The 27623-nt window shown below is 35.9% G+C and overlaps 1 protein-coding gene across 4 annotated transcripts; it reads left to right on the top strand.

Moving 5' to 3' along the window:
* Positions 1–1085: 1085 nt before the first annotated feature.
* PDLIM3 (PDZ and LIM domain 3) lies at positions 1086–22365 on the top strand. Of its 4 annotated transcripts, none has more exons than XM_015862074.3 (8): positions 1086–1292; positions 5553–5704; positions 7352–7436; positions 13025–13092; positions 16396–16659; positions 18804–18931; positions 20030–20141; positions 20495–22365. In XM_015862074.3, the coding sequence occupies exons 1-8, from the start codon at positions 1200–1202 to the stop codon at positions 20682–20684; spliced, it is 1092 nt and encodes a 363-aa protein (XP_015717560.1). In that variant the 5' UTR covers positions 1086–1199; the 3' UTR covers positions 20685–22365. The 4 variants fall into 4 exon arrangements, with proteins under 4 accessions (XP_015717560.1, XP_085403293.1, XP_015717562.1 ...); XM_085547167.1 differs by lacking the exon at positions 13025–13092 and adding an exon at positions 12430–12617; XM_015862076.3 differs by lacking the exon at positions 16396–16659.
* Positions 22366–27623: the final 5258 nt, after the last annotated feature.

The following is a 27623-nucleotide window of genomic DNA, read 5'->3' as shown; positions in this document are numbered from 1 at the left end:
TTATTATTCTTTTTTGTCCAGAGTCCCCTCTAAGTAGAATGTATAAGAAAGATAATAAGAAAGGTAAATGCACAGAGGGAACAAAGGCAAGTAAGGCCTCTGACATAAGAAACAACAGGGAAGAACAGCAAAAAAAAAACAAACAAACAAACAAAAAAAACACTTTCACCCAAAGTCAGAAAACATTATGTGGACTGTTATCACTACAAAATACATATTCTCTACAGTTTTCATTAGAGCTGTAGATAATGTTATAAAAGAGGACAAACTTGGGGAAAAGTGAAGCTTGAAATACATTTCCCATGCACAATTAACTTCAGTAATGTCACTTCTAAGCAAAAATCTGTAGCTGCATGATAAGAGTGAGTGAACACAGGCATCATCGCTGCATGATCCCTCCTCTTTCTGAGCAGTATAAAGGGGATAAAGTCAGAATGAAGCTGAACAGGCTGATGCAAGAAAATCAAAAAGGGTGGAGAATGTTACTGAATAACACTAGCAACCAAAAGAAGGCATTCGGAATTGTCTTGCAATTGCAGATTTTTACAAAAAGCTCAGGTATCATAAAATAATTCTGCATTTCTCTTCTTCAGTATGAGAAATATGCATGATGTCAGCCCAGGCTCTTTAAGCCATTGGAGTTGATGCATGCCATGCTCTCGAGTGACTGTGGCTGAAATACTCAGCTGAAGGGCTGGACAGACTTCGTATGGCAGCAAACTATTACGTTACAAGTAAGACAAGATGTGAAATGACAGCCTGAGAGGGAAATCTACTTATATTTGTTTATACGAAACAGAACCGTACCGTGAGCAGTCAGAGCAGTGCACTGTACAGTTAAAACACCAGCAATATATAAAGCAGGCAACAGTGCGGCTTTGCAAAGCCAGAAAGACATTGCATCCTGGATTTGACTGATAGTAAGGCTGAGGGGGATGCTGAAGCAGCAGATAAAGCTGATGTAAACTTTCCAGCTCAGGCTTTATTTGTCTGGTTTGGTACTCCCCTCGGTGGGTGGGGAAGCTAGGGACTGGCTGACGTCACCCAGAGCAGGAATAAAGCACAGTGCTTGGGGTGACCACAACATCCCAGGCATCAGCTGCCCTGTCCTGCAGGTGCTCAGCACACATCATCCTGCAGCTCAGCCCCTCATACACACCAAAGGAAAACAAGCAGGAACCCAGCAGCACCCAGCCACGATGCCACAGAACGTTATTCTTCCAGGACCGGCACCCTGGGGATTCAGGCTCTCAGGAGGAATAGATTTTAACCAACCTTTGATCATAACCAGGGTATGTGCTTTGTTCATTTCCTTTCTATGTATTGTATTTGACACCTGTTGCAGACTTCAGCCCTTTACTTTTCTTAAGTTCAGAGACACAGATGAAGCTGCGTGCAGATCAGCAAGCAGCTGCTGGCTCTGATCAGAGCTAGCCGAAAGCTAACTGCTTTGAAAGTTTTGTGTAACATTTCTACAACTGTTTTATTGGTCTAAAGGAGTACTTCTAATTATGCCCCAAAAATTAAATTCAAGTGCTTTGGCAGCAGGAAAACTCCGTCATTATTTCCCCAGGCATTCAGATGAGAAAATTAGATCTGAGGCTCTGAAGGCCAGAGCCCCACTGCTCCCACTTTCACTGCCTGCCTGAGTGCGCACCAGGGAGACATCGCCTGGCAGCAGCTCCTCGTGCCTGCAAGTTTGTGTTCTGCAAACTCCATGCCAACTTCCTGAGATGAATCTAACTTTAATTAAACTAAAGTCTGCATGTTGCCAGCAAAGGCAACAGCACCTGCTTTTACATCTGAAAGTTTTCACTTTCATGAATGTTAAATTAAGGAATTATCAAAAGTTATCTATGCTAAAAATGCAAGAGAGAATCTGCCTGTGTTTTCTGCCATATTTAGTAACAGACAATTCACATTAACCCCCTAGTAAACGGCAGAAAGAACTCAAGCCTTTATTTTCCTGTGGATTTTGTACTAATTGCAAATAGTTTAAGAAATAAGTTACCCGACAAAAGGAGCATATAAAACAGGCAGGTACCCTGCAGCTACACATATCCTGCCATTAACTAGATCAGTATTTCAATATTTTGTTTTTATTTTGAAAACTGTGTTAAACACATTAATGATCAGAACTAGTTCTTCTTATGTTTTTGCTGCTTTTTAGCACCTCAAACACACCGACGCATGAGCCACTAAACCCCCAGCACCTTCCCCCCCCTCCAAAGCCTCACACTATGACTCAATATATACACTATGTCTGGTATTAAATAAACATCAAAAGCCTTGAAGGACGGATGCCACTCGTGATGCCTTGTAGTCAATATGCTTCAAAACAGGAGTTGATAGAAAGCTGAAGCACAAACCCTTTTTATATTACACCAGTAAGAACTGATTTCTCTCAATCATTTACTCTAGATTCACACTAGCATAAAAACAATTTATTTATTTTAAGTGTAAGTAAAAGAGAGTGCTATTTGAGTTCACATAACTTCATAACTAACATTCATAGGATATAACAAAAACCTCTGAACAAACAGTAGACAAAAAAACAATGAATAAAGAAAAAAAATCTCTGCATGTTTTGGGGCCTTCATTGCCTTTTATGGGCTTCCAAAAGAAAAATAGTTTCCATTATCTCTAATGAAAGATATTTTAGCGGTGTCTGGTTTGTATTTCCTTTGTGTTTAGATTAAGTGCAATGAAGTTTAAAACTGCAGTAACAAAGGATGTTACTATAAATGTAGCTTTCTAAAGAGTAAATGATTTTACAATTGACTCATACCTACCGAATGCCTCACAAGATTTAAGTCACGGGCTTTTAGCAAACTATGGCAATACTCAAAAATCACATTGCAAGTAGAACCATGAAATAATACGTATGTACAAGAAAAAAACATGTTAAATTTACTTAGATCAAATTTAGTAGTTTTAATGGTAGATTTGTTTAATCTTAGGGGGTTTTGTTTGTTTGTTTTGGGTTTGTTTGTTTGTTTGAGGGGTTTTTTTGCCACAGTATACATTTTGAAGAATCTTTCAATAAGTATTTATGCTGTAGGTCTTAACAACTAGTGAATAATTTGCAGTATTCATATATCCTGCTTTTTTGGGCCTAGGTGTTCATTTCATAAAAGAAACAGCAGTTCATTCACATTTGGCTCAAATGTCCTGACAAGAAATACTATTTGCTATAAAGAGGTGGATAGAAATTATTTTCAAACACTTTGAATAAAACAATTGGACAGGTGTACATTAAGGTGGCTATAATAGCCTCTTGTTCAACAAGAAACAGCTTTTACTAGGACAAGTCAGAGGGCCCACGACAGAAGAGATCATCATACACCTGTCTAATGAACAGATGCCATCTCAAAAATCCATTTGCAGTTTTTCCAAGCAAGACAGTTCTCCTGACTGATTAAGCAAATGCAAAGACCACAGATCCTGGTCACTGAGAGGATGGAAGAATAGGAAGGGGATTAAAAGTAGACACTATTATTAAAAGTTAGACTCTATTAAGGTAAAAAAAGACCAGCTAACTGCAAATAAGGAAAATATTTTTTTAAATCCTTGGAACTCTACATAGATGAAAGGAGTTATCCAAGCAAACTGATCAAAAAGCTCAGCCTTCATGAAACAGAATAATTTCTGTCGATGCTGAGCAGAAGATCACAGTTTGGGTCATGTATTTAGAGGAATGCAAGACTAGAAGTCATGTTAAATAAAGCATTAAACAAAAATAAAACTTGTGGAAGTTGGAGTAAATGGTAAAACATTATTAACTCTAGATTTCAATTCTGTTTTACTACAAATGGCTACAGATCACAATGCAAGTCTTTATATTAACTTTATGTTTACCCTCTCTCCCTGCAAACATTCAAAATTTTCATAAAATAAAAGCTTCAAATGTTTATGAAAGTGTATCATGACAAGTTTCATAAGTCTGTTAAACAGGTGCAGAGTGTTTTTCTTCAAAGCATCATAACAGACATTATCTCACATGATTTAAGAGTTATCTCCATCAACATCTGAATGCTCAACAGATATCTGTATTTATCCAAATACTGAGAATGCAGGGACAACAGATATGCCATAAAGACATGTCTGAAAGAGCAAGGAAAAAGTTTTCTGAAAGCACCAGCAGGATCTGTCTCATGAAGCAGAGACAGCCAACAAACTCTGTGCTCATAACATTTTGTAGGAAATCACAATACGCATTTCATGCGTCACTAACTAGTTCCTTAAGATACAGCATCAATTATTGAGGTACCTATTCACTTATTCAGGTATCAGTATCATGTATGTAATACTGTGTGATCTTGCAATGCATAGCATCGTCCTTTTCTTCACTTGAGAAGCAGTGAGAGAATGGCTGGTTTTCCCCATTATATTTAGAGCATTAGAGAATTTAGCAGACATTCTAATGCCAGCAGCCTCTCCTGCAGTTGTCATTCCATGCGTGTCCTTAACGTGCTAGACAAAGTCAGGAGCCATCCCAGGCTACAGGAAGAAGCATGTTCTCCCCCACCCATTTCTTGCTGCAGTAATGTAAGTGGTCTCAGTGTGGTTTATTTAAACTAGCAGCTGTTGAGATTTGACAAACAGATAATTTTGGAGACTTCAGAATCTGCAAGACGATTTCTTAATTGATATTCAAACTGATTATTCAGGCACCTTAACACTATGTTTAATACACAATAGGCAAGCCCATCCTTTTGCAGGTTTGTGGGGCTAATAAACTACAGTTGGTCACAAGCACCGGTTTTGAAAGTGCTTATTTAACTCATGTGATAACAATATACAGACTACAGCTTGTTACAGAGAAATAACAATTAAGTTTACAAGGTGGAAAGCAGAAGAAAGAAAAAAAAAAGAAAAAGGAAAAAAAAAAAACAGAAAAGAAAGAAAGCCTGCAAAACAAACCGTAAATTTCTCAAGCATTCAAGTTCAATGAAAAGGGGGGGAACAGCTGGAAAGAGTAAAGAATGACTGGCTGGCATTTGCTACTGTTTCAATATCAATACTTTTTTTCATATCCATTGTTTGGTATTTCACCAGGAAGAATCAATGTGACTGAAGTGCAGTAGGACTGAAGAACTCTAAGGAGTTCAGGATCCAGGTTAGACATAAAGAAAAAATATTATTTCAGTATTATTGGCATATTTATGATTACTTACATAGACAACATGAGGAGGCAAGCTTGCAGGAACTACACTAACTGCTGTATGTTGTATGTAAGCACAGCGAGAACACAAACGAAAATCACAGAGAACATTAAGCACAATGACTGTCAAGCAGCAAACTATTTTGCTACTGCCTGAGGTTTTGAGGGAGAACATCACCACTTTTTTCAAGCAAGTTACACAATGGCAGTTGAGACAAAAGGCTCAAAGACAACCTAAAGAAATTACAGAAATTGAAGTGGAACCTATTTAATTCAGAAAGTGTGAAAACAATTTTCATCTACTTTGAAGTTATGATGAAGCATAGTGAAAAATCATTCTATCAGTTTTTAGGTATGAATACAACTTCATTCAGAATTTGTTTTTCAGATTACACCTGGAAGCAAGGCTTCTACTGCCAACTTGTGCCCTGGTGATGTTATTGTGGCTATCAATGGCCTAAGCACAGAGAACATGACACACAATGATGCGCAGGAAAGAATCAAAGCAGCTGCACATCAGCTTTCCTTGAGAATAGAGAGGTATGTGAACATGTCTGCTTACTTATGAGAAAACATACTGTACAATCAACCAACTAATGCACTGCAACCATTACGTAGGTTAACTAAGTAAAACAGTTTTGAGAATTTCACAAAACCTTTCCAATTGCACACATGCAAGCCTACCTCACCAACTCCACATCCACAGTAGTCCCAGAAGACATCCTCAGGAACAGGATTAACTTCCATCAGGGAACTCTCCTGAAGAATCACCGAGCTACAAACCCTATCCCTCAGTATCTCTGCTGACTTCACAGGCCTTATATATTTGCCACAGGGAAATAAATAGTTCTTAACATTCTTGGGAAACAAAAAGCTGGAAAGGGCCAAGTAGAGCCTTTAGCTAGCTGTCACTTGGTCAGATACGTCACTGTTCTACCACTCTCAGCTCCAAGCACTTATCACCACCTCCTGCTCTCAAACACAGGGAAAGCTTCTAGCCTGTCTTTCTAGTTAAGGAAAGGAACATCACAGTAGAATTTAACAAAAAGTAACCAATAAAACCAGAAAGCTCTCTTACCTGAAAAGCACAAGCCCAGAAATTTCTTGCAGTAATTTCTCTCCACTAAAGCTACCATAAGGAACAACAAACATCTTCACATCCCCTAAATGCATTTGTTCAGCCTTTAATCAAAATCACTTTCCCAGCTGTCTCCAGGAATCAGACAACTCTGACCAACCTGACACCCTTGGGAAGACACAGCACTTTATTCCAGCTGACCACAATATTTCTTTCCAAATAAAGGAATATTTTTCTTGGAAGAAGGATCGTCTAGTTACTACAGCCTAGACTTTAGATCAAAAATTCCTACACTTAATTGCAGTCTATGAGTCTGTTACAGGCTGCTACATACTATTTAACAACTCTCTTAAGAATTATTTAAAAATATGGTAAGTGTAATTTTCTGTGTGAAGTTTCTGCAAATTTAAAAATACTAAACATTTTGATTTATATAGCAATCAGCATTATTGTCTACACTATATATTAATGTTTAATGTTAGTATTGTAGTATTCTAAAATCAGCTGCCAAATTTTCCTGTGCCTGTGAAGTCAGAATTGTAAATGATACTTACTTTTCCTATCTCCACTGAAGCAACTGAAAGAATTATCTGTGCAACATCTATTTACAAGTGGATATACACCTCGTGTACCTAAATTGCACCCTTCCTCCATTGAAAAGCAGCACTTCCACAGATATTGTGGTCATGAAAAAATAAACTGACACCAAGGTTTAAGAAAATTCCTAATATATGCATCTATTTGTGCAATATATTAAAGATATCCAAAAAGTTATCAAACATTTAAAAAACAAAGCTGTAAAAAGCTTAACTAGAATAGTAAGTCCCTCTAGAAAGGGACTGGTTTTCCTTTGCATTCCATTAACTGTTAACAAATTATCTCCAATTCTTCATAATATAAGTAATTGAATATATATTTATATATATACTTTTAAAAACAGTTCACATACAGTACACAAATACTGCTAAAGCACTTTCATGTTAAAAGAGCAACAAAGCGTAAAACAAACTAAACTTTCAAAGTACACAACCAAACTACTACTATGCCACGGAGATATATAACTATACAGGATTTCAAGTTCTTTAATTTCTGCCTTATTCTCTTTGTAGGGCACAAACTAAATTATGGTCCCCACAAGTTTCAGAAGATGGCAAAGCAAATCCCTTCAAGATAAACTTGGAAGCTGAACCACAGGTATGAATTCCTTAAATTTACCTAAGCATTTTCATTCATCTGTTTACACTTCAGATGATCTCCCTTCTGATCATTAAAATTCTTTGAATACCACTCCATTATCTACCAATTTAAGCAAATATGAATCATCACAGTTTTTAGATACATGAGCATCATCTTATCTGATGGATGTTTAAGGTTTTCAGCTACAAATGAAACAAAATTTTAACAAGTTACAACAAATTCCTGTTTTTCTTTAAAACTGTACCTATCACCATAGTGCTACTATGGATAAAAATACCTTTTATTCTGATACTGTTTAAGCTGCTTTAACTCCTTTAGAGAATTTCTAATGAAGTCAGGAATAGATGTCAAACACCAGTGCAATGCACCCATCACATCTCAGAAGTCTTTTTGATGTACCAGGTAACACAACAGGGAAATTCATTAATGTTGGATCTCTCTATTTCCATACACTTTTACCACAGAACTTAAAGTTACAAAACTGTTAACACCCATGCACTGATCAATAAGCAAATCACCCACCACTTCTGAACAGCCCAGTCCTGTTTCTTGTACACAAGCAAAGTAAATCCACTCAATTTAAATCCTCCTCTCTCCCCAGGCTCATAACCAGCCCCTTTGCAAAGCTTTGAACAGAAGTTTCCTTGTTGTTATCTGTTAATTGTCTAGCCATGTCTAAAACTAGTGCTTTACTTCCTTTGCCATTTCTCCTTTAACATACATAAACATTTGCTGTAATCTCAAGAGAGAAAGGGAAAAGAGCATTCTGATTGCAGGCCAGGATCAAAGCAAGTATGTCAAAGTGTTTATTTTTTGCTATCCCAGGGGGAAAAAAAATAAAATAAGAGCAGATTCAATTTGAACACATTCTATGCAGTGAATGCTTCCACCCATTCTGTTCTCACACTTGCACTCTGAAACATGAATTCTGGTGTTCCAGTTCTCTCTCTGTTCTGCTCTAAAGCCTTTGTATTAGACGATACAGCAAACTTCAGCAGAAACAATCCACCTTCTTTAGCAGTAAGAGATAGTATAATGAAGATCCAAATAGCTATTTTAAATGCATATTTCTGTGGAATAGCTAGGATATACACAGAATATATAGCAGTAGAACAAAGTCACTACAATCAGTAAAATTAGGCAGGTATGTATTACAGGACCGTAATCCCATTATATGTATGCTGCATCCCTAAGAGGAACTGTTAGTTAAAAATAAATAGTAAGATTTCTCTAAGTGCAATTTGGCAGGCTATTGAAAAATCAGGCTCCATTGGACAGCCAGAAAAAAATATCTGTCCCAGATTTAAATAGCCAACCTTTCTAAATGTACCATATAAGTGGTAAGACAGAGGTATGTCTACTTTTCTTTATCAGAAAATCAGTTCTAATTAATTTCAATAAATATTAGGTATCAGAAAAGCAGCAATGTTAGTAAATATGCTAAACCATCCTCAAGATGATTTGCATTTTAGTTAAACTCTTCCACTGAAGAACATTTATCAATTTGATTTACCTGTGTGAAAAAATATAGCATTTTTTTTCTGTAAGTGCTGAAATTTAAACTTAATTTTATGACTTAGTTGGTCACAGCACGAGACCCTGCAGTGTGTATAACAACTGTGCAAACAGAGTAGAATGAAAATTTGCTCAGATGACCATTTACAGCACAGCTACAATCTGTTCTGTGTAAATCATGGTAGTATGTGCTGCTGTCTAACAATGAATAGAAGCATTGAAGCCCGGGCAAGTGAAACAAAATCCAAAAGCAGTATAGTACTACTTCAAATGTAAATCTCATTTATCCAAAGGTATTGCACATACTGGTTGGTCTACAAAAATGGAAAATCACTTAGTTGTATAAAAAGCATTTCCACCAACTGCATAACAATTAAAAATACTTGAAAGGCTATAGATATTATATAGATAGATAGAACTTTTCACATTTGCCAGTTATGTGATTTAAAGTACACTAAGGAAGTTTCACAAGGGAGGAAGTCAATAATTTAAAATCCTTTCACAGCTAACTACATAAGAATAATTGAAGACTTAAACAATCTTCTTAATTTGAAAGCCAATAAAAGATACTTATAGATAAAAGAAAAACATACTTTAAATAGTTCAACCTATCAACTCAAGGCCAAAAAATGATTAATTTCAACAGATAGAAAGTGTTCTATAGGTGCTTGGAGATGGTTGTGTGAAAAGTGATAAACAATTAACACCATGCCTAGTTGCACCAATGGAACAAGAAACTTTCACACAGTGGAAAGCTTTTGCATTAGGCTGAGCAGTCCCAGACATTTGGAAACTGACAGAGGCAATTGTGAAAGCACGACAAGAATTCCCACTAGTTTTTCTACTGGGAAGAGGATACAAAGACAACAATCCCAGCAAACAACTTCCAGCAGTAATTGCTGACCAGGAGTCACTCTTGAAAGCTCCGCATTCCCATGTCAGAACTAACCACTTCATTTTGTTAATCTGGGGCAACCTATAGCACAATGAATAATAGGAAATAATTAACTATTTGAAGTACTATTAGTTCAAATTCTTCACATTCAGTATAAAAGTAATTAGGAGAAGACAATAAAGTAAATGAGAAAGTAAATCTTATTATCAATTTAAAAAACAAAAACAAAAAACCTCATATATACCTTTCTACTGTATTGTTAATGTAAAACCACACAATGACCTGTACATTTTTTTTAGTCATTTACAACTCTTCTAACCTCACATAAAATTGCTTCCATCATCACAATTTCTTGAACTGTTTTTGTTTGTTTGTTTTCTTATTGCTTCTATCATTGCTTTTGAACATTTTGCTCCCTGTTACTAGACCTCTGGCCATGAAAGACATTATTCATTCCCTTGGAGATATAAATATACTATATACATTGATAAGTCTAAAAATCTAAACAAAACAGAACTACTCTACAGAATTTATAGTCAATTACCACTTCTAGTCAAGTACTGAAACAATGCACTTACATTATTTAGAGGACCTAGCCCATCTTCTGCAACAACATTCAGAGATTTTAGTCACAGGGTATCTCCAACATGTAAACCTTTATGTCTTTATGTACTCATGGCAATTATTGCCAAAGAATGCCATCATACAATCCATGCAGCGTGCATTTTCTACAGACTTCTGGGGCTGTGTTAATTCTGTTCCTGTTACCTGTACCAAAATGCAAATGTAGTTAGTCATGCAGAAAGGACATCAGTCCAGTAAAAAAAAGAATTAAAAAATGAAAGACCACGGTCATCACACATTCCTGATTAGGAATTTCAACAACCTCCAGTTCTCATTTTGCTTTTGAACTAAAAGAGGATTTTTTACAGACTCAGTAAGATCCAATAAACACAAGAGCTGGACTATTTTTGCTGCTGTATGTTCTGTCATTGATATTTTATATGAAGAGATGATTTTAAAGTAAAAAGGAATTTACGTCTAATTAACTTCAAGTACTTTTTTCACAACTGTTATATTGTAAATATGCTACCATGATACCATGTCTTTTGTGCTGGTCATTTGTCAACAAGAATTAATTGGGGTGAAATGACAATGTTCCTTGTTGTTTTTGTTTGCTTTGTATCATACATGGATTTAAATCAATTTTAAATATTTTGATATTAATATATTTCATAAAGTAGACATGTACCTAAACAGTAGTAGCTTACTTCCATTTACTAATGCATTTTCTCAATTGCAATGCAGTTCTGACAGAAAGAAAGACTGCAAGCAAAACCTTTGTGTACATCTATCTGATTGCTTCTTTCAGTAGTCTCTTACAACGTAATGCTGCTAAACACTCCCATTTAATACAAGTGCTTTTACTGTTTGCATTTCCTGGCTGCACATTCTATATAACCATGACTTTTCTTTCCATCTGTTCCTAAATATAAACCTGCAACCGTTGTTTTAAATAAAAATGACAGAGCCAGTTCACATTCAGGTTTTCATAATCTCAAAAATAAAAACCTACAGATGTAAAAAATGCATCCATACTCACCTCATCTGCTCTTACTACCTTGAATTACCCCAGGGATTTAAGTATTCAAATTATATTATTATTATATTATACAGGTTACAGCATAAATTGTACATAATCATTAAACCAAAAGCTCCAGTAACTATGACTTGAGTTCCTACAATCTTGAATAAAATTGATATGGGAATATCAGAACAAACACTTTATAGGTCATACGACACTGTGTGTTACCAAGGTGATCACATAAATCACCTGTAGTATTGTAGTATTACTTCAACCACGCTTTCAAGGAGAAAATTCAGCTTTCAGGAATAAGAAAGGACTCAGCATGTACAAAAGTTCTGTGCTCACTTCAGATTTTATCCTCTGTAGATTTGCAGTCAAGTGGCCTAAACCTTAGGAAAACCAAACACAAGGCAAAATACATCCTACATCCAAAGTCAAAACAGCAAATTGGTAGAACTAACCCACAGAAGTACCAACAGTCTGTACTGTCTTACCATTGAAACTTCCAGTCTCAATAGAAGAAATTCATTCAAACTGTAGAAACTTCTGCTACAAATGAGACCTTTTTATTCTACATGGATCAACTGCTCATCTAGTGCTGTTTCCAAAAAGCACTGCATGACAGCAAGAAAGGATGATATATCGAACACACTTCATCCACTGGATGTTTCTACAAGATGAACTCAAACAGTGTAAAATCTAGAGAATAAAATAGGTCATCTCACTCATTTCTTCTTAAACTTTCACGCTACTCACAAATGAAGAATGCCTTCTAGTTGCTCTGAGGCAGAAAAAATAATCTCTGAATGTGTATGGCTTAAGAGGAAAACAGAAAATTCATGGAATAATATAGTGTGCCTGCATCAATTAAAAAATAACCAAGTTGCAAAAGTAAAAAATGCAGAGATTAACAATACTGATGTCAGTTTTACTCATTACTAGCTTTGGTGTGCATTGTAGCTCTGTGTATTTTGTCTGCCTATCATGTACAGGAATTCAAGCCTATTGGTACAGCTCACAACAGAAGGGCCCAGCCTTTTGTTGCAGCAGCAAATATTGATGACAAAAGACAGGTAGTGAGCTCCTCCTATAATTCTCCAATTGGGCTGTACTCATCTGGCAATATACAAGACGCGCTCCATGGACAGCTGAGGAGTCTCATTCCTAACGCATCGCAAAAGTGAGTATTGGTATTTATTTATGATACACAGACTTTTGTGTTATATCACTATCTGTTCTGTTTTCAGTTTAAAAGTCCAGCTCTTGCTGTTTTTTTCTGATACTCAGGAGTTTATTGGTTATCCAAAAAAAATGAATGATAAATGAAGCAATTTTTTTCCAACACAGAAAGTTCTACATTCAACTCTGTACACTGCAGGTAGCTACAGTTCTCCCCTTCTACTGATCTGCAACACTACTATCATCCTTTTCTAACGCCTTTACTTTGCAGCTTTCAAGTGCCAGAAGTGTACAAAATAAATAAGGTTACTTCACAGTTATGATTTTAAAAGGTTATCATCTACCTTTCAACTAGAAGTAAACATTCATAGGCCAAAGGAAGCTATTTTAACCGTTTTTTCTTTACAGGATATGAACTACTTTGAACACAAGCACAATATTCGGCCCAAACCTTTCATACTCCCAGGCCGAAGCAGGTTATAAACTCTGAGTGCTGTGATGAGTTTGAATGCATGGTGTTATTTTTTAATGGATACTCACAGTTTGCATTAATATAGCATATGGAGGCATTTGAAATTAACTTATGGTAGTATATAGTGTGGCAGAAGCTTAATAACCTGAAGTGCTTGACCTGCAGATATCAGGCTCAAAATTCAAAATTTCCAAAAGCAAGCAGGTCCAGGACCTACTCTCAGTTATACACATATGATTCTGAAGTAACTGCAACCACAAACCTGATCCAGTTTATAGCGTGGCACCAAGTACTGTACACTTACAAACATACAGAGAGATTTCTTCACTTGCTAAATAAAAGATAGATACTTCTTCAAGTTAAAAAGTTTAGGCTGTGCAGCAATGTTAAGTTAAAATATCAGCAGATAGCTGTTCAGAGGATATCCTAATGACTAATGCAGAGCTAAAATAACTACCTAATGTTACAGACTTGTATATATGTAAAATATAGCACTATTTTATTAACATTGTTTCAGTGTAATATTTCTCAATCATAACTGGAGGTAGAATGTCTAATTTACTCTTATTTGCAGTATTAAACGCAGAAGGGAGAGGGAAACAATGCAAATTCTTTGGCTGAGAAGACTCAAAGAAGCTCTAAAGCGCTCAAGCAATGCAATATACTTTTATGATTTCAAGCAGTAACAGATTTTATCAGTGGATTTAGTGTTCTGTATTTCATTCTGAGGGTCAAAAAATGCCTGTATGCTACGTTATACTACTTCAAGTCTGACAGACTAGACTGAAAAAGCAGAATAGTTGATTCCTGCATACAGAGGGCATTTTCATATGGACTATCAGTTTTCTAAGGTGTATTTTTTTTCACTATCTGAGTAACAAAGAGGAAACTAACAGACAAATAGATCCCCATCCTTCTGTGAACAAGAATGCACAATGGAGAAAATATGCCCATCTCTACTCAGAGCCTAATGACAATACAGGATAAATGATAACAGTCTTTAGGAAATACATAGCCTCTAACTACAGGCAGCATTTGTATGTATCTAGAATTGCCTTTGGGACTGTGAGGTACCATTTGCAGGTATGTAATCAGATTTACAGAAGTTCAAATGAGTGCACTGGGAGTCCACTCTCAATTACCCAATACTTTCAGAGATAATGCTGAATTCCAAGCAGTTTTCCAGCTTGTCAGATAAGAACGCCAACCTACCAGAAATGTAAGAATTTTCAGAGCTTCAGTTGGGTAAGGTCTGTATGGTGTTCTAGCATTGCAGAAGTCCATATTTAAAAACCACACTCTTTCATGGATAATCTTAATTCTACAAAACCATGACTGTCACACAGGTTTTCTACTACTTTTCATTACTTTAGCTATGTCAATGGTTAGGAGCCAGGAAATATATCTTCTCTCTGACCACAAAGTCCCCTGGAGAATGTAGTTCTTCTCTGGGCAGGTACCTGGAACTGGGTCATTAACACTTTAACTCCCAGTGCACTACATGACGTTATGATGTGGAATACCAGTGACCAAAAATCATAAAACTATGACAAGTTGAAAATGTATTCTTTGTTAAACACAGCAAAACAAATAAACAAAATAACCCCACCTCCTGCTGGACCATAAATATCCCTTTAGAACAGACAGCTGAAGGTAAACAGCACTTTGATGACAAGAAGAGCTGATTCTGGGCTGTGGGATTGAACTAACATTCAACATTAGCCACAACTTTGCACAAAACTAACTGGAAATTTTATGTTATATATGTTTGCCTTCTATCTATACTTCATTCTGCTTTAACACCACTTCAGCTGCTAATAGCAAGATTTATGCCCTTTCTTCCCTTTTCCTATTTGTTTTCCATTTACTAACAGTATCAGCACTGACAAAGATACTGCAGAATGTAAGGGTGTTGTTTTCTTCTTCTTTTTTTTTTTTTTTTAAGACTGTGCATTTATCATTAGCCATATGAATTAATATTTTCAGATGACTCTTGCTGGGTGATGATACAGAATTTGTGCTTTTGGTTCAAGACTTGCCTGTCATTTCTGAAATTAGCTTTCTGTTGATGTGTCTTTAATTGTAGAAAATGCATTTCCCTTTAAATTTTTAAGAAAGTGGTCCTACACAAATTCTGCATTAAATCAAGGGGAGAATTTGGCTTATTCTCTATACAAGAGAATCATCTCCTGGGCAGAGTTTGACCACTGTGTGGTCAAACTGTATAATATAACGTTATTTTATAGGTTTAGACAAAATCATTCAGCTTGGAAAGAACTAATTACAACCCTAATACTGAGGGAAAAGGTTAAGTATTTATCATCTCTTGGTTCTGAATATCATATAAATGGTAATCAATTACACAACAGGAAGAAATATACCACTGGAATTAAGGAAGTTGCTCTGAAGAAAATACTGAAGTCTTCACATTAGCGACGCTGAAAAAGACATTGAGCTTAATGTTGCCATTATTTTACCAGGCCTTTTTCAGAGATAATTGTGTGCAGTAACTTCAGTAATACAGAGCAGCATGGATATTTCTCCAAAACTGTACATCTTCTTTATTTTATATAAATTATATGCAAAATCTGTTTCAAAAGCCATAAAATGAGTTCTCTATTCTTGTGAAGGACCATTTTGTATTTTATTGGAAACACTGCCATTTAGAAGAGCAAAAGTATGACTGGCTGTTAAAGCATTTTTGTTCTATGAAACTTTCGACAAATATTTCACAGAAAAAAGAAATAACTTTAAAAGTCAAAGTCATATCTCACAGAACTTATGGAAATCTACACTACTTTACAGTAATTTCTTCAGCCCTGGACTAGGATGGATTTTGAAGTGCAGGGCTGGAATGGTGCATTTAGAATTCCAGTACAGCAGGTGTTCATTCAGTCACTGGCATGTACAACTCACATAATCTTTGTATGCTACTCTTTTGAGATCTTAAGAATTAAGAAACCTATAAGAAGTTTTATGGAGGCTTAACTTGTCCTCACACAAAATCTAGCATTCAAAATGCAAATTAATGTTATGTTCTGAAATATTATTTTCTTTTATACCATCTAAAGAAAACGCCAGAATTTTAAGGAATGCTTTGTAAATGGCACTTTTACAGGAAAATGCTTTTCAATGAGTACACATACTTTTGCTTTTCTTTACTTTCTCTACTTCTACTTTCCTGTATTTGTTACACACATACGCTTGCTAACATCACCGTATTCCTGTACTTTTGTCTTTATTTTCTATAATCCGATGCACACTTCACACCTTTCTGCACTCTGGCTGTAATCTGTAATTAACACAGTGGATGCAGCACTCCTTCGGGGATTGACTGTGGCAGTGGACGTAGTACCCCCTCTTCAATTAGCACGGTTAGCTCCATCTGTCCCACTGAGCTGAAAGCAGTGTCTAAGATGGCCCCTAACGTTCCACTGGAAATGGAGCTTCCTGGTGTCAAGATTGTACATGCTCAGTTTAACACACCCATGCAGCTGTACTCAGATGACAATATCATGGAAACACTGCAAGGCCAAGTTTCTACAGCTCTGGGGGAAACACCCGTAATGAGGTAATTAGAGCCGTACGCTTGATATTTATGAATATATGAATTTAGAATGTACCAGAATTGATTTTCTAAACCTAAGAATGGATCTCTATAAAGATCAAAACATGATTTGTGAATTTTACCTGCTACAGTAACTAAAAGTCAGGTAGGAACCTCATCAATTTGGACAGCAGTGATGAATAATAAAAAGTTTTAAAACTACTCATCATTACAAGGTACAGTTCATCTTTCATTTTGGTTTATCTTTATATTTGCATAATATTACTTACTTTTCTGTTATACCAAGTACTTAATAATAATAATTTATAATATGTATGGCGTAAACTAAAGCTAATTACTAATATCTTAAATAAGCAGTAATCACTGGCACCAATAAGCCTTCTTCAGCTCTTGAAGAACTGGGTTGTAACTAACCATAAAAATCAAATTTATAAAGAAATATTTATGATCATGCTAATTGGATGATCACAAAACTGTACTTCATCTGAGTGATGTTATTCTATTGCATTAATGTTTATCCTCAACAACAACATCAACAAAAAGAATAAAGAAAAAGAAAAAAGCCAAATAGCTTTTTCTTTATTCTGTAATAATAGATTAAGCCCCAAGTAATCAGATTTCAGAAATATCTGTAGTGTTCTCAGTTTGAGAACTGACTTTCTACACAAGTTTGAAATGTCTTTTCTGTTGTGGGATTCATTTGTACTCTGTATGAATTTAGGAATGTTGTCTCATAGATTCATCCCTGTTTTTTGCCTTTTGTATGTAATTTTATTATCACTTGTTTGGATTTTAGGAATATTTTAGTGAAGAAGAGAGATTGAGCATCTAATTTTGAATAGTGAAAACCTTTAGAAGTGAGCTTACTTTATAGATTAAGAGCTTATGATGAAAGAACAGAATGGTAGTTTCTACACCAACGTTATTGCACTGAGCAATGTGGTTGATCACAGAAGATACAAAGAATTAACATAATCAATAGTTATGATGTATCTGCCCACCTGCTATTCCACTTTCTGTGCTATGTGACAGTCCAGATATTATTCTGGGAAGGAAACAAAACCATCGAAGTCAAAAACAGCCTAATTCTCTATGGAATTAGTTGCTCTTTTTCCCAGTGGCAACTTATCTAACGTGCAAAAGGCAGTAGAAGGCCAGTTGTAATAGGAAATTTAAACTGGACATTTACACAAGTGTCAGTGAGATAACAAACTTCATAAGTCATTTTTACGTAATTGATTCCAATAGCAATTTGAAATGTATGGATGTCACGCATTCAGCCTAATCTCCCCAGTGTGTGTAGTCATCTGCCCTTTCTCTCAGGCACTGAAAATTTTAGTTAGCTTGAACAATTTTTAAAATTCAGCATGATTTATAATATCACAAACATTTTTTGTAAAATCTTTTGTTTGCAGGTCATAAGAAATTCAACCATGAAACTTATCTGGACAAGAACTTACCTTAGATTTTTGTCACGAAATTGCAGTTATAAAAGTCATGGTTCCACTCTAATTTAATTTTAAATGTGGATTTTCCATTCACTTGTGTTTATCTGCAAATGCAGTACCTACTTCAGTCTCTTTCTGACACCTTCATAAATCAAGTAACAATTTGCTTTGACACATAATCATTACTGTGAATGAGCCAACTTAGAAAAGTATGAATACTTTGACTTCATGGCACTCTCTCAAAGTGTTTGCTTAGGTTTTGGCTGGCCCTATGCAAAGATATGGCCTGTGATTTTATCAGCATTCCTGAAGCCAGCTGCTGTGAAAATGGAATTTCTGGATACTGGACCAGAGAGCATCTGGTAATACAGCAGTTGATCATAAGAATGCAACTGCTTTGAAGTTAAACACAAGTACTGGCCTATTTCCAAATGCCCTTAGAGCCAGAGCAGTAATTATGGAAACAGCGTCATGAGTTTGTAGACTTATTTTTGTAAGAATTCCATGGATATCTTTTTCACTAGGCTCCAAAGAAGCCTATATAAAGCAGTGCTACTGGAACAAACAGTTTTCCAGCGGCTGGAGAAACTCACATGTCTCTTTGGCTGTTTCCTGAATCACGTTCTATGCCTGGCAGAGCTATTCATTTGAAGTTATGTCACTTAACTGCATTCTCTGCTCTTCCTCCCTGTGATGCAGTGACCCAGCTCCCACGGCAGTGCCTCAGTCCGACGTGTACAGGATGCTGCACTCCAACCAGGAGGAGCCCAGCCAACCCCGCCAGTCTGGCTCCTTTAAGGTGCTCCAGAATTTAGTCTCCGAGGAAGGTGGTTAATAATAACATATTCTACCTGTTCAACATTTTTATTTTTTTAATATTTGTGGGAAAGGGGAATCAGAGAATAAGAGAGATCAGAACAAAAATTTCTGACAGCCCAAGTCTGACAAATAGTATACAAGCTTAGTAACATTCCTCCCCTTGCTTTTATGGCTAGCAATGCCTTGTGTTAATAAAACTGTGATGTTAGTTTAAGACTGCTAATGTACAAAAAAGTTTTTAATTGAATGATAACTTGTATGTGAAAAGACTTTTGGGACACCATGAAAGAAAATAATCTCTTCCATATCCAAAAGGAGAATTTTAAGCCAGTTTCTAAGAGAAGTCTCCCTCAATCCCTCTCCATTCTAAATGAAAACTAAAGAAGACAATACCATTTACAGTCATATTTTCCTTCAAATAAAGAGGTTTTGAAAATAATAATAAACATTATTAAAGGCTACAAGTTTCTAATACAGTAAACATAAAGAATAAGATATAACCAAATTTAAGCTAAAGGGTGAATATTTATAAATATTCATAACTTTTCCTTTTATATCTAAATATTTACCAGAGAAGGAATGAACGCATCTATTTTTTTCTGTACACTTATTATTGTGGGATTTTATTTGGCATCCTCTGTAATTTTATATTTATAGTATATTTATCTTAAATTTTTATATTGTTTTTATTTTATTTATATTTATATCATATTACCAATCTTTTTGAACTCATTATATTGTTAATTGTATAAATAAGAAGCTTTCAGAGAGGTTTTAACTTTGTTAAGGCTCTATGTTAAAGCCAAATCCTCCTTCCTCTCCTGTTTAATACCCAGGACCTGCAATCAGAGAATTTCTGTGTCTATCAGATAGACAGCAATATATTTTTAATCAGCTGTATCTGCTTTTTGGCTACAGTACACAATATTGTTCCCAATTCTAAAGACATGGGATCAAGCCCACAAAATTTATATCAAGAAAGTTATTAGTTTGCATAAATGAAAGCTTGTAAACACATACAGGAGCGCATACTTGCAGAAAAAGATTTAACTGTAGCAGACTTTTTTGTACCAGCCTGTACTTAACAGAAATATTTTGGATCCTAGATGGACGTCCAGTAGGTACAAGAAGTGTGAAAGCACCTGTAACAAAGATACCTACTGGCCTGCCCGGAGCCCAGAAAGTACCACAGTGTGACAAATGTGGGAGTGGAATACTGTAAGTTGCTTCTTCTCAGTTTTAGAAATCTCTAGCTTAAGTGCAAGTCCCCAGTTTAAGTCCACAAAAACTACAGGCTGTTCAGTAGTGTAAAACATTCTCCTGACCAAAATAAAATGTTCAAACTCCGGTTTTCCAGTGAACAATTAGAAAGCTTATGTCATCACCTCTAATGTATTTTATATTGTACTCATTCAAACTCAACTTACAACTTTAAATTCTCTAATTGGCAAAACCACCAGAGAAGCAACTTAAAGACATTAAGAGAAATACCCAAACTTACTTTGTGTTATACTTCAGTTTCTTTGCACTCTAAATTCATATGCATTAATTGTCTTTTCTTGTTTTCACAGAGGGACAGTGGTGAAGGCACGTGATAAATACAGACACCCAGAATGTTTTGTGTGTTCTGACTGCAATCTCAACCTGAAACAGAAAGGCTACTTCTTTGTGGAGGGCCAGCTATACTGTGAAGCTCATGCACGAGCTCGCATGAGGCCACCAGAGGGATATGAAGCAGTTACTGTTTACCCAAAATGCTAGTCTTACATTAGCACACAAATACATGCATGCACACAAGAAGCCATTAACAGCTTAGAACTGCAGTACAACTGTCAGGACTTCTATCTGAATTCAAAGTAGCAGCTTTTAAACCTTCTCTTGTGGTTTTCCAAGTGAGGTGGAAGTCCCTATTAATCAGCAGTAATGTACTAAGTATGAAGTAAGACAGCTGTAAAGGAATTTAAAAGAAACAAAACAAACAAAAAAAAAGCAATTGAAATATCAGGGGTATTACACAATTACTGAAGTGTATGCGCCCAAGTGCTGTAATTAAGACATTATTTGTAACACATGTTAAGTATCTGATATCTGTACAAATAGCAGACCAATTAAAAGCCTCATTGTGCTACAGGCTGGGCCCTACCAAAGGAACAAACTTGACCAGCTGTTAGAAAAGAAGCTATTTTACATGGATAGTACAAAACAATAGGATGTTTGTGCCTGTTTCAACCATCTATTATTCAGGTATCACTAATGTGTGCCAAAAATAGATTCTGCTTACTTTGCTTTCAATTTGTGGTTATATTTTCTTAATTTTCTGTGTTAAGAAACAAATGCCATTTCATACAATAAAATGGCTAGTATCATACTGATCATTAGTAAGAAGCAAAATAATTCTTTGCTGTTTAATGATTTGCAATGAAATCAGCGTTCAACTCTCACATCACTTAGCAGAAAATTATTCTGAGACAGGCACACCAATACATTGGCTTTTGGGAAAAAGAATTTCTTCTATTAGGAACTCACTGCAAATTAAGAATTAAAGTAAATTTAAAAGTCTTTCTACAGAAAATGTTTTTTAGGTACTTTGTTTATTTGTTCTTAGTCTAGATTATTCAATTTCCTTAATAGGATCAATGGGGAAAATATCACCGTAGTATCTTAATTGCTGGTAATTAAAACTTGGACAACTTTAAAAATGACTGATAATTAATATATGCAAAAGCAAGATCTTTTATTAAAAGCCTGGTGAACTCACAAGAACACAGTTTTTAAATCCATTTCTGAATGTTTCTTAAGGGCTCCATTGCTTTCAGGTCACTATGCCAGCTGCATACACACACGCACGTGACAAACTTCACCTCAGCACCTTCCAGAAATCCTTAACACAATACTTAAAGTCATAGCAGAAATGAACAGCTCAGTGACAAAGAATCTTACTTTCCTCACTCTAAAATATAAAAAGCTTAAAAAGAAGAATAAGGAATCAAAATAAGAAGATGCATATAGTTACTACAGTTACTTTAAAACCTCAGATGAGTCCCAAAGCCTGCAATGCAATGTTTGCATATTCAAAGACTTTAAAAGCTGTTTTAGTATTATTTCAGAATTAAAATCTTTTTTAAATGTGTCACTGTATTCAGAATTTAAATCTCTGTATCAAAACCATATAGAGACACATCCCTTTAAAGTTTAGCTAGTGGATTATTTTCTGGCACAAAACATAATTCTGTTCCTTATGTATCATGAAGGCTATATGTAGTATTTATATTTTTCCACTGATAAAGACTATAAAGTAGACCTGAAAATCATTTCGAAAGCGAGAGCAGCGCACGTGTCTATTTTTACAGACCTTCAATGTGTCATTGGTGTTTTTAAATAATTGCTTATGTTCATTTATTTGTGGAGCAATTGAAGGTAAAAATAAATGTACTATATATGATCAGGATTCCGTATTTCTTTTCAACTGGTATGAAAAACAAGAATGTATGAACGCCAAGTGACTTAACAGTAATAGAAGTTAGGCATTTTCAGCCACACAGAAAAGTATGTTTTGGATTTTATCAAACAGCTGCCCAGAACAAAACAAGTTTTATATTAGACATTTGGACAAACAATCCAGGAAAACTCAGCTTTCTGAAAGTGAATACAATGATGTGCTTTCAAAACTGAATGCTTGAAACTACCCTCTCTTTAACAAGCCAAACATATCAATAGAAAACATGATGAAATTCCTGGAAATGTAGCCACAAGAACTATTAGGTGAAAAGAAAGCCAGAGAACACTGACCTGATGACAGATCCCTGAGTTAAGTTCAGTGGCATTGCATCATGACATGGTGCTATTTTGAGAGGTTTGAAGTCAGAGATGATTTTAATAGAACTTGAAAGCCTATCTAATTGCAAGTACCAACCTATGTGAAAACCTTTACACCACTGTAATATGAAAGAAACATCAACGTTGAATTCATTCCGATTCAAAAATCTTTGATCCTGATAGAGAAGAACTGGAAATCACATCCTACCTTCTCCTCAGGCTGAAGATATTAGAAATTTAAATATGAGAGAAAGATGCAGCAGTTCTCTCTGTAGCATGCTCAAGGCCACATTCTTTACCTCTGGCGGGTGTCAGGGCTTATTGGCACAAATCCCTTACATACAAAGTGTTCAGCTAAAGAACGATCCACTTTATCTGCCAGCTTAAGAATGGCATACCCACTAAATCAAGACAGTGTAACACTACTATGCTGCTCAGCTATGTCCAGACTTATATATATATATTGCAAGTTAGGGAGAGCCGTGGCATTTATTTTTAGATGGAGAGAAAGACAGTAAGTGTGACTTCATATGCTTGTTATCTGGACTCTTCAGATGTCGATCAACAGGTGTGAAAAGCTTTCCTCAGCTATGTTACTACTGCATAAACAGGGCTATTCTAGGATGAGCTGAAAGCACATGAAACTTTAACTTTTCAAGTGAGCAAGACAAACATTGCACCTAAACATACACAAGGTTAGTTTACAGAGTGCTTCTGTATCAATTGTTCCAAAGCAAATGCTTTCATTCTCTTACATAATGTCAAAGTGCTACCAACAACCTGAAGCTTTAAAACCATTTTAAAGCAGTTGAAATAAACTCTGTTTCCACTAACTCAACAGCCTTCTTAGGTTTCCAACTGCATTCCAACACTTCAAAAATATATTAACAATTTTTTTTCAGATCAGAAATGTGCTTTTGAAATGCCTCATCATTCCACTTACTACATCTTGCTTCACATCACACAACAGTTTCAAAGTTCATAAAATCAAATTCAAATTTACAATCAAATTCAACTAGAAGACAATCTCTGGCAGCACTGCTAACACACACCATCCTCTGATGGGGAGTCATTCAGCAGAATCAAATTAGAGTTAAATATGTTCCCCCTGAAATACACATTTAGTGGATGCCACATCCTCAGAACCAACTGATTTGTTTGTACTGCACCATGCTGCCTGCTACTGTAGACATAGCCTGAAGCATTTATTGCAACTTTCTTTGGTAAAAAGTTTCTTCACAGAAACCAAATAACTGATACTGTTAAAACCTAAAGGTAGATTCATTGTGTATAATTTTGACCTGTTTGCTCAAGAATTTCACTTAAGATGATTTGATCAGGAATTTTGGTTCAAATTTCCATAACAATGCAGTAGGAAATGACTGTACCATTAGATATAGACCTGATTTGAATGTAAAATATAGGCCTTTGAATTAAACTGTTATCGTGGGGCTTTTTCGCAAGGATAAAATTATTTACCTCGTAAATAAAACAATGGGAAACAAAGCACATTTATCAGTGTATATCCAGCAAACTTTCTAAATGCGACCACATTCTGCAGATTTGCCCCTTTGTGTTTCTTTTTTCTCCCCCCTTCCCTCCTTCCTTTTCCTTCCTTTCCTCATCCAAGGAAGTTATACAGTTTCTTTTTGAAATTAATAAATAAATTCCAGCAGCAGAACTACATGACTTTCTGATGTTTCATTCTTGAAAATTCACTCCATTTCATTTTCACTGCAATACCTCCAGCTTCAGAAATATACTCACTTTTAATGAAAGCACTGCTGTTCAATGCTCTACATCTTACACCTCTTTGAGTGAGCCAATTCAAAACTCTATCTAAGAAGAATGTATGAGATGATGTATGATTCTTTTACAGTGAGATTCTTTCCTTTTATTATTTACAAGAGAAGCGCATAATGCAAGGACACTCAGATACAATGATGATCCAGCTACCACAGGCACTGTGCAGAGAATAACAATAGCTACCCCACAGCTAAAAATCCACACTAAGCAGACCAGCCACATACAGTATGGAAAAGATACTGTGAAGGATAAGTAACATGATAAACCTGTAAGAATTAAAAAGCGAGAGAAAAAAATGCACAAGCAATGATTCAGTATAAAATAAAAATATGCAGGTAAAATGTGTAAAAATTAGTTATACATCAAGACGGAAACAAAACCTTTTATTAACTGGTCCAGCTGCTGGGTAGGTCATAAAAATTTCTCCCTTCCCTAAATTCAAATGAATTGTAAAAAATGTGAGACCGAGTGAGGATCCTGCGCTGCTCACAAGACTAGTTGTTCACACTTCTATGGGAGTGTACACTAATTAATGACAACACAATCACAAGCTTTTTTTGATCCCAAGGCAGGATTATAATTCTAAGAACATTCACATATTTCTTCTCTGACTCATAATTTATCCAGCCTCTTCCATTCTCATTACGATTTATGAGATTCTTCTCCAAGCATACATGTACCACAGAGCTCTGTTAATTGTCTTTCCCATTTACTTCCTATTCACTGCCTATTAGTAACTGCCCTTTCTGAATGAAGAGCTGCTCTCATCATTCACAGTCGATAAAAGAATAACATTTCAGAAATGATTACTGAGATACAGGTGCTGCCTTTCATTTCAGATCCACAAAAGCTAGTGAGATAAGTTCCCTTCTGCAGAGTGGAGTCTTAATAACCCCATGACAAGAAAGTTGTTATTTAAAGTCACACCTGAACACAAATGTAGCTTATGAAGACTATTGCTGTAAAATAGTATCAGCTATTACCCACCTCTAAATAAAAGTAAGGATTGAGTAAAATGTGTTTTAGCATCTGGACAGATAACGAGCAGTGAAATCAATCTTAATTCTTCTGTGGCATGTAAAGAAAAAACGCAAAACGTCTGAGGCACTCATACAGCAGTGCTGCATGGGATCTCAATGCTGTTTGCCAGAACAATTTTCATAGCAATTCAATTTTCCAAAACAGTCTTTATCCTAAATGCTGAAAGGGCTCTAATTCACATTATCACCACAATACAAAACATAATACGGTAAGACAAAATGAGGATGTTCTCCTATTCACCTAGTTCAAAGGCCAAGTTAGAGAGCCAAACTGATATCTCTAAGTATTTAATACATTCTATCTCTATGATCACCTCATCAGATCTTAATGCTTCACATACTTTGCTACTGCTATAATGCTTTAATAAACACAATCAGGTTGCACCTGTTCAAAGGTTCATGCAAGCTATCTACTCGCAGTCTCACAATAATCAAGAGGTAACAGCTGCCCATGTATCTGATTTAACATTTCTGCTATACTTAGGGGGATAGACAAATGAAACCAGCTGTTCACGTTTAAACTAGATTTTCCTAAGATTCCTGGGCCTGTAAAGACCTGAGTCATACAGTCTTAAGACAGTCTGGTATATGATACTGCAAGTTAGGAGGACAGCAGTCTGTTTCTAAGTCTCTTTCTGTTTTTTGTTTGTTTCATGAAAACAGTAGGTGAATGTTACTGACTTCCCACAAAAGCTTTCCTTAAGGAGGGAGTAATCAATGTCAGACAATCACAATGCAATACACTTTTTTCATACAACACATTTTTTAAATCAAACCCTTCCATGTGACATCAGGTATCACATTCACCTGCTATAGCAACTCCCAGATTAAAAGGGTCAGCAGCCCCCCAGCTCTTAGGGCAAGCAGTGGGGGATAAACTAATGAGCTACACAAGCATACCACACATGTAAAGGCAACCACTAAGCCTAATTCAGAATCCAATGCCAGAAACATCTTCTGTAGCACTCTGCAACATGTGCATACGAAGACTGGGACAACTCAACTAAAGCTCAGCTGAGATATTTCTTCCCTGCTCCTGCATTGGAGATCTACAGAAGTCTGGGTCTGACAAGGTCTTGGAGGAGTCTCTGTGTTTTAAGCTTCAGAAAAACACTGGCATTATGAAGCTACATTTGAAATACTGCATGAAGTGCTGCGTTTCCTCATAGGCTTGTGTTGTTCTTTTCTGCTGGCTTTCTGAAGTTTTGGGGTTCTGTTTCATTGGAGTGTTTTTGCTTTTGCACATACTGACAGGGTACTGCATTTATTTATCTACTTCCAGTAACTGCATTCCTAGCTCTTCTCTACAACGTGACTGTTTGAATTGCATCATTTCCCCCTTATAATTTTTACTTAGCTTTACCCCTGCATATATTTCAGTTGATTTTTTTCTGTTTTCTTTCCCCAAATTGTAATGCACTTCTGAAGCCTGGAAAATCCCAAAATATCCTCTTTAAAGCCAACTCGAGGCTTCTTCTACCAGAACTTTGTTTTTGTTTTTTTAAACTCTCTAATCACCATTAAAATTTTATGCTGAATTATGAATTCTCTTAGTTCTTTCAAGGTAACTCAACTATTTCATACACTTATTTGTACTTTAAATGTTGCATACAAGTTATTTTTTGAAAGTCTGTGGGGTTTTTATTCCTCAAAGATCCCATCACTCCTCAAATTCAGTAAAGCAGCCTCATAATTAATTGGCTTGCATTTACCCCAGTAACTGCATGCTGTTAAGCAAATCTCATTTCTCAGCATCCTGACTGATCCTTTTCTCCTTTTATTTTTCAGTGCTTCCTGAATTTCATTCACTTATTCTGTGTTCCTGATTCACTGCATTGGTACCTGCTGTTCCCATTTTGCTCTGTTTTTTGCTTTCTTTCTCCTCCATGTTTCTTATGAAGATCTTTTGGGGGTGGTTAGAGCTTGCAGCGTAGGGGAATGTTTATCTTAAAAAACAGGTTTCTATAATACTATAGACCTCATGACAGAAGGATGGACAGCTTCTCACCTCTCCACTGAGAGCAAACACAGAACAGAC

This window comes from Coturnix japonica, chromosome 4, assembly GCF_054131305.1.
Source record: "Coturnix japonica strain WE chromosome 4, WE-NBRP24, whole genome shotgun sequence".
Lineage (NCBI taxonomy): Eukaryota > Metazoa > Chordata > Aves > Galliformes > Phasianidae > Coturnix > Coturnix japonica.
This window is presented reverse-complemented; position numbering and strand designations above follow the sequence as displayed.